At 39.6% G+C, this 8,768-nt stretch overlaps 1 protein-coding gene across 3 annotated transcripts in view; it reads right to left on the bottom strand.

The window, feature by feature from the left end:
- Nucleotides 1-4,983: 4,983 nt before the first annotated feature.
- LOC134177462 (kanadaptin-like) overlaps nt 4,984-8,768 on the bottom strand; it is a 13,431-nt gene continuing 9,646 nt past the window's right edge. The window contains exons 6-10 of one of the 3 annotated variants that reach the window (XM_062644240.1): nt 6,264-6,337; nt 6,129-6,198; nt 5,319-5,750; nt 5,206-5,264; nt 4,984-5,146 (exon numbers count right to left, since the gene is read on the bottom strand). In XM_062644240.1, the coding sequence (XP_062500224.1) occupies nt 4,991-5,146; nt 5,206-5,264; nt 5,319-5,750; nt 6,129-6,198; nt 6,264-6,337 (791 nt within the window). In that variant the 3' untranslated portion in view covers nt 4,984-4,990. Of the gene's footprint in view, nt 5,147-5,205; nt 5,751-6,128; nt 6,199-6,263; nt 6,338-8,768 lie in introns of those variants that run through there. The other 2 variants (XM_062644241.1, XM_062644242.1) reach the window with 2 other exon arrangements.

An 8,768-nucleotide genomic window follows, 5' to 3' on the forward strand; every position in this document is an offset into this window, starting at 1 on the left:
CATGAGTAGTGGCAATCATGTTTAATCTTGCTCTATCCCGAAGACTAATAATCTCTTTCAAGGATGAGGCTAAAATGGAGCTGATAATAGATCTAATGTTGCGTTGCGATGATGTTCTGAGATTAAATGACATAGGGCGATCGCCAACTTGTTTGAGTAGACAAGCGTGTGCTTCCTCTTCCCTAAACATCTTGAACTCTGGACCTGGTAGATGTTGACATGTATGACTTAAAATTGACTGCATCAGATGTCTAATAGAGTTGCAGCGACCTACAAAAGCTGCTGCAGATGACCTCAACGCTTCATATAGACCAAAACCTCCATCTCAAACTGGAAGAGTCGTCTGAATCCAAGAAAAATCTTGGACAGAAGAACGAGTGATCAATTCAAGTAAATGTTTCAGAGATGCATCAAATTTTGTGAGTTCATCATCAACCAAACCAGGAACAACTGTGCATAATAGATTGTTTATTTTGCAAACATCGAGACAGCTGCGTAACAGTTGAAGTTCAACATGACAGTGGTCGTTTAGATGTGATTGAGCCTCAATTACCTTCTCGATGTGCCTGACCACCGTTGCTTTTATAGCTCAATCCCTCCTGTGAGATGCTTGATTTGCTCTTGTGAGGCGCTTGAGTTGCATTGGAACTCTGGGAAAGACTGATCACCTGCTGGCCAGTATACCTCTCATTTATCCAAGTTGAGATGAAGGCCAAACGTATGACCATTTACACCAAAGGACTGTAGTAGTTCAGAGACTGATTTGCATGTTCCAACAAAAGTGCCATCATCAAGGTACCAAAGTTGAAGTTCGAGATCAAGTTTTCCCCAAAATCCATCAAAAAATTGTGACACTACTAGTGAAATCAGTAGAGGACCTAGTGGATCCCCTTGCTGGACACCAGCAGTTGACAAAATGTAGAAATTTCCAAAATGAAGCTCTCCAGCTGTGTGGTATGACCACTGTACCCATAGAAATACTTCAAGAAATACTTGTTTCAGACAAGACAAAAAGGGCAGACGACGACATTCATTAAAGCATTCTGGAAGTCTACTTTCATAAAAAAACGTCTTCTCTGTCATGATTATCAGATATATAAGACCTTCAATAGTGTATGAACTGCAGATTCCATCCCACAATGTATGCCAACTCCATCTTGACTATATGGAAGGAAAGTGCCTGAAAGATGAGATTTGACTGAAAACAGCAGAGACAACTAGCTAACCGTCGAATGATGTCACTCACCGCTAGTAGACAAATACCATCAGTTTTCTTGTAGAGAGCAGTCAGTGGAGCACCTGAGAACCAGGGAGCACTACTTCGATCAATTTTTCCACTTATCAGAGCATTCATTACATGCGTGAGGCTGTCCAAGCATAACTGAGCATCAGGTATACAGGTACCCTTTGATGGAATCTAACAAGTGTTGAGCTCGAAGTTGGGAGTACCCAGGACTGGACCCTCTTGGGAAGGATTCTAATGTAGATAGAACCGTCTGTGATTCAACAATTAATGACGAAGGAATGTCATTTGACCAAACAGGGAGACTGTGTTCAGGATGGCAACTTTCAGTTCCTTGATAGAAAAGGAATCTGATGTTGAGGCGCAACCCTGTGATCTCAATGCGTTCATTGCATCACTGCAACAACCTGCCTTAGCTAATTTCAAAGCTCGGCGAGAGCTAGCTTGAGACACAGAAACAAAAGAATTGAATATTTCTGACGAGAATCCTGCCTAGCTTCTTGCCATAATGAAGAAAGTTCTCCGTTCTGCCCGCGAAGAAGCCTGGATGTCAATAAGTCTTTCACAAGATGCCTGTTCTTTCTTCCCCCACGTGGGGGAGTTCTAAGAACTGTTTTGGCAAACATATGTAGTCGAACATAGCCCCACATGCCGTCTTTATAAGCATGTGGTAGTTCGTTTGCAAGAGTTTGAGCAAGAAGAGGACGTACTGATCTTGGTACATAAACTTGTTGAAGTTGAAATCTCGTTCATGACAGCAAAAACGGTAGCAGACTCATCTGGAGGATGAAAAGAAAGAGTACTGGCTGCTTGAATCCCCTCCAGAACCATATCATAATGATTATCAAAATTATTTGTAAATGAAGCAACTCCAAATTGAGAAATGAATTGTTCATTCACGTGACCTATGACAGTAGCACGCTCGCGTTCTGCAGTCTGGATTTCTGAGGAAAAACATGGCTCCGTCATTCTAGATATCCACGCAGACTCTTCCGGGTCAACAATAAGACCTCCACAACAACCGTTACTGATACCGAACGATGACAAGATTTCCAATGACTCGAATAAATGAAGCCACATGATGAACCGACACGACATCTGTTCTCTTTTAGCATAGATGCTAAAGGAAACACTCCACTTGAAACATGCTGCAGATTAACATGTTCCCATCTTACGTTATTAGATGAAAATGATTATTAGCAAACTGGACAGTGAAAAGATGCAGCATCGGCAGTGGCTACTTTGGCGTTGTCATCGTCGTCGTCCTCGCCTCGTTGTCGTCAACATGCGAGGGAAGCGATTGAGAATCCATTTCTTGCTACAGCTTGACTATCTTGTAGATTGAGATATAACTGAAGAAATGACTAGAGGAAATACCAGGAACTGACTGTACCAACGATCAACGGATTGCCCTCAAAAGTGGCTCTCAACAAAAGAACAACTTAGATGACACCAGAATCCAAAATAAGTATCAAATCTGTTCGAAAATTGGGTACCACGTGCTCTTTCACCAATATCCAGGATATATCCTGCTATTGCTACTCACTACATTAGTGAGGTTTTTGAATGTTGTTTACCTAGTCCAATAAGTCAAGCGAGCTTCACTCTTGTGCGCCTATTAGAATGACTTTAGAACAGATAAAACCAAGTATTGACGGATATTTAGACTACAACAGTTAGTAACTTCTTTGTAATTTATGAAATTTACACAATTAAATAGCTTAAAAATTATTGATTTACACTAGCACTTATCTAGACATCGTTTTAATATAAACAAGTTTAGGCTTCAGTGCATCTCCACTACCACTAAACAAGTTTAGTTGGCAACTAATTGGCAACTAAACAGGTTTCTTATAGTTCAAAAGTAGGTTAGTTCAAGTAGACTTTTTGACACCTGTGTAACATGTTTTGGAAAGAGGCAGTCTCTGGTAATTCATTGAGTGCTGCTATGATGTATACGAACAAACCTTTGTTACTATTTCCTATGCTCCCTACTACCAACAACACAATCACACCTACTACTGCTGCACTATACTGTAATGCATCCTCACAAGACGTCTCCAATGAATCATAAACCATGCTTGACAAATTTTGGAGAAACAACATCTGAGATACAGTAGTGGACAAAAGTATTTGCCAGGTAGTTTTTTTGTTGATTTTTCATCATATTCTGGCCTACAGAATGGAAATAAGTGCTGATATGTGCATAAATTGATAAGTTAGTTTGTTTTCAAAGGTTGGAATACTGTTTGCATTGAATATGCTTTGATAAGTTGTAATGTAAACGTAATCGGCTTTTAACTAGGTTGTAACGATAACCTTAAATTGCAACAACCAACTGATTTAGACTCAATTCTGTACCAATTAGCACTATTGTGGGTCAAAATGTCCAATTTCAGTCACTACAGTAATCGTAAATGCAATTCCCTGAACCAGTTTCGAAAAACTGTATTGAGTCCTATCACCAGCAGAGGGATATTTTGAAGTATTTCATATCATTCTATTCTCAGTTGTTGGTTCTAATTATTCGTCAGGTCAATACTGACCACCGCACCTAGGTTAAAACACAAACATCCTGAAAAACCCTTGAAATTTCTTGCCCGGCAAATACTTTGTCTACTACTGTACATAGCAGTATTACCCGTATAACCAGTGCTCTACAGTATAGGATGAATTATTGGCGAGGAACTCATTTGGCAAATTGACAGATTTTGCAGTGAGCACCAATATACAATCTGCCATTAATTAAGTTAATTTGACCACCGAGATATGTTGACGTCATCACCCACGAGGATCAGATTATAATGGTGATGTGGTGGTACGTCACTTGGATGAGGCCACACATGGTAACTGCTGCTTGTCGTTTGTTGAGTTTAAACCCTGCCTAACAGAGAGGTTAAACATGAGAATGAGGCCGTGAAGCTATGAAGCAGGAAGAGGTATGCGGGTCAAGTTCTTTACACTGACACAGCAATTCTTCATCAATACAGTAGTTGGAGACCAGTAAGTTATAGAAATGTGATGGCCACAAACGCAGCTGGCAAATGCAAAGTTCTCCGTGACAACCACTTAACTAGTGGGTGGGAAATATCGTGCATATATCAATTATCAAACAACAACGTATAACCACCAAATATAATCCACCAATATCTTTTCCGTCAATTTCTTATTAAACCACCAAAAATTCTTGCTAATGTTTCACCTGATATGGCATTTCCCACCATGTTTAGATACCAAACATGTTTCATTCTAAACAGAGTCTTCCTGGTGGTGAAACACCCTAGGTTTCTACATGTACAGAATTGCAGTCTGATGGTCTATTAGTGCAAGTGCAGAAGCATTAAAAATGTTAAATCAGGTAGTCACTTCCACCCACATCCTTCAAAGTGACACAATTCTGAAATACAACAATAAACAATGCCAATACTTTATGATAAGTAAGTGCTGCCCATGCAAACTCAGAAGAGTACAGCAATATTGTATGGTTGTGGTGTTTGCAGTTAGGAGGTGTTACCCCAATATACTCTGTAATGCTCAAAGTTACAAAAGCAGTCTGTAGCCCATGACTAGACTTTGTGTAGATTCACACAATCAAGCAAGGTTAAATTACTATGCCAACCTAAACTTCTAACTTCACTTAAATGGATTTTTCTCAGCTGCACCAATCCAATGGTAAATAAGCTATGCACAATCAGAATAGAAACGTCTTTTTTCTACATGCCATAATTGTACACATACATATGCCATTTATGTCATTTTACATTTTACATTAGAGATGATAATTTTGGCAATGGGACAATATATCCACAAGATAAAAAAGCTCACCCGTTCCTCGTCTGATGTAGATCCGTGAGACAAGCGTCGTTTTTCTTTCATTCTGTGTCGTTTCTCTCTTCTCTTTTTCTACAAAAGGTATATCACTCAACAAATTTTGAAAGTCTATTCTCAAGTCATTTCATTACTCGCTTGGCTTCTACTCTCTCCTCGACACCATCATCTTCTTCCAATTCATCTACATCAACTATGCTAACACTCTCAACTACTGCATGGTCAGGCTTCATAGGACCATACACACGTGGCTTATCCACAGTGATCTCGTCTGCTAAACTTTTGTTCTCCTTGGGCACTCTATTTGTGACATCATGATCACCACCATCTAATGAATCTATTATGTCTTTATTTTCATCAAATTTAGTCCAACCAGGATTAACTGTAATGTTTCTTGAACTGGCTGATGAGATTTCTTTGTGTGTACTCTGTTTGCTCATTTCCATATTTCCATGACCATCTGTGTGTTTAGGGTTTTCTACAGCATCAGTATTGTCTCTGTCCAACATAAACTCTGTTATTGATGAAGGTCGTGCTATGTCTACTAATCGTTGGAGCTGTAGTTCTTCTTTCCTGAGTTGACTAACCTTCTGTTTGATCTTTCGTACTGTTGATGGGTCCACAATAATGTCTATGTGCTGCATGTAGTCATCTAAAGAGTCTACAGCACCAGATGCAGCTGCAACAAACAAATAACAAAAAAGTTACTGCAATATACCGTACACATCCAGCCACACGATAGCAAGTATCAATATGCCTACAAATGGTCATGTTGGTTATTGATTCAAAGCAAACAAGCATGCAGCTACTTATAAATCATAGCAATCAACAACAACTATTTAATACATAAAACAAGTGGAACCCCAATGTCAACACAATCACTGGAACCACACAAACTGGTCCAGACAGCAAGATGGTTGAATAAATTCAAAACAAAAACTTACTGAAATGCACACAATTTTCTATCATACTTTGAAAAAAGCAAATTGTTCTCAATTGTAATTTGATGGATTTACAGATATGATCACAAACCAAAGTTTCACTGTAATACACCTACCAAGTCTGTTCCTTGCCAGTTGCTCCTCATAGTCAGCAATCTCTTTCTGAAGCATTGCAAGTTGCTTAGACTAGCAAAACATAATAATACGTCATCATTCTGCATGATATAGACAGACATCAATGTAGCACCAACCAAAGAGTCAAAGGTCTCCACTGTTTCTTGAAATTTGCCAGCTTTCATCATTCTAATTTGCCGTTTGTGCTCAACTAAAACAATAATCTATAGTTGAGCACACAAACGAAGGTTCCAAATGACATGAAGAAATGAAGATCACTAAGCACCAGAAGTATATGTATATATATAGAACATGTACTTGTACATACGCATGTGTTTGCGGTGAATCCATAACCTTCCCACATTCTAGCTGATCACTATTAACTTAAAAAGGGTAACTGCAATGCAAGAATCAAAAATTCTTTTATGTTGGAAATCGATAGTTCTAGTTGCATACATAACAGGAAAAATAGTTTAGATTTTAAAGTTAAGTCTTCGCTGAGATATAGCAGGTCAAAGTTGGTTCCGATTCTTCAAGTTCCGGTAATGCGTTATAATGGGCGTGTGTTGTGTGACATCACAGAGGGAAAACTCCACGCTAGCATGTATTGTAAACAAAGGAATACGTGGTGAAAGAATGGTTCGGTGTTGCGTGGCTGCAAGATGCACCAATTCGCGCAAGTGATATGCAATCGTGTTTCGATTTCCGAAGATCCTCAAGCTAAGAGTGGGAATAGCAAATACGGAGGACAATTGCAGAGACATTTGTGTCATCCGGGCAACTACTACTGAGTACGACGCGTCCTACTGAGTGGACAGGAGTCTGTAGTAGCCACTTTTAGCCTGATTGCTTCAAGATATGTACAGCCAGGTCTTTAAAGAGCTTGGTCTGGGTTGTAGAAGAGCCGAAATTGAGGCCACCATTTTCCAACTACCTGCCTCCACACTTCAAGATCGCAACACTCTGGAACCTTCGCAAAAGAAAGGAGAACCGTATTTGAAAAGTGGGAGGGTAAGGAAGACTCTCGCGCAGGACTAAAAGTACTGCAAATGGCTAGGAAAGGTCAGACTCCTGATGACTATAGATAGACTCGCCTCTCGATCATCATGTGTAGTGAATGCAGTCGTATGCGTTACAGTATAGTGTACAATGAAGTCAAACCTTGTGTCAACGTGAATTCAATGTACAAACTTCAACTCATTTTGTTCTCTTTCTCACAGCAATAGAGTTTTGCATGAACTCACCAGTACACTGTCCCACTATTGTTGCTAGTATTCGACATTATTATCACGTCATTATTTGAGACAACCTCAAATACATTTTGACCGCACACGCACTCCAAACAAGTACGTATCCATCATCTCACAACAACCGCAGCTGCACCTGTGATGGTTGTTTACTTACCTGGATGTGCATCAATTACGTTTGCTACTCCTGCTACTCCTACTTCTACACTGTACTTGCGATGATGACAGGCTATCGGGTAGCCTGTCCTCTTCCTCGTCTGCTTCCAAGGCAGCAGGCAATCTCAAAGCTTCAGAGACACTGTCGCTGAACTCGAACCTGTGTGGTCTAATCACTATATAATGGCTCCCAGCAGATCTTCTCCATCCTGCGATTCATGGGATGACTGAACGTTATCATCTCGTAAAAACCTCCAGAGGGCTCTTCAGAAGAATCGCTGTTGCTGCCGTCACCTCTACCCTAACAGGGTTGCCTTAGATATTAAGATGTAGTCATTTTTACAGGCCGCTGACTATACATACAGACACATGGTCTCCTCTCTGTGATGTCACATTACACCACGCCCATTATAATGTGTTACCGAAACTTGAAGAACCGGAAGCAACTTTGACCTGCTATATCTCAGCGAAGACTTAACTTAAAAATCTAAAACTATTTTTCCTGTCATGTATGCAACTAGAACTATCAATTTCTAACATAAAAGAATTCTTGATTTTTGAATTGCAGTTACCCTTTAAACTGTTCAAACAAATATCCAATATGCATACAAATAGACTATATTCCAAGCAGACATCCTACTCTTTCCTAACTAGAACATGAGTCACATAAGTACATTACAAGGTAAATAACACATAATACTGATGGCTGCCATTGAAAAAACTAACTGATGCAATCAAATAAGTAGTAATAGTTTGCAGATTACAAACATGGCTAGAGCATGTGTAAAGCCTGGTTCACAACATTAATGCTGACGCCGACGTTGACGCTGATGCTGGAATAGAAATGAATCCTATTCCAGCATCAGCGTCAACATCAAAGGATGCCGCCTGTGTCAAGGCGGTGTGTATGATGTTGACGTTCAGCTGAATGTCAGCGTCAATACTGTGAACCGACCTTAAATTCACATGCACGTCACAAATGTCTACTGTAAGTTAATTAAAAGAAACAAAGAAGAGAACTTTTGCAAACACACATTTGTACACACTGAGTATGTCCTTAGCTTTTATTCTAGTTAAACCCTAACAGAACTGGTAAATTAAAGTAAAATTAATCAAAACATAAGAAATGCCACTGTGGCATAGAAACAAGTAACAGGCTGATCTCACAAATAACCTGATAAATACCACAATGATAGTATTGTCACCAAATATAGAGTAAAGAAGAGACAATCACCTCCT

This window comes from Corticium candelabrum, chromosome 3 (assembly GCF_963422355.1).
Source record: "Corticium candelabrum chromosome 3, ooCorCand1.1, whole genome shotgun sequence".
NCBI lineage: Eukaryota > Metazoa > Porifera > Homoscleromorpha > Homosclerophorida > Plakinidae > Corticium > Corticium candelabrum.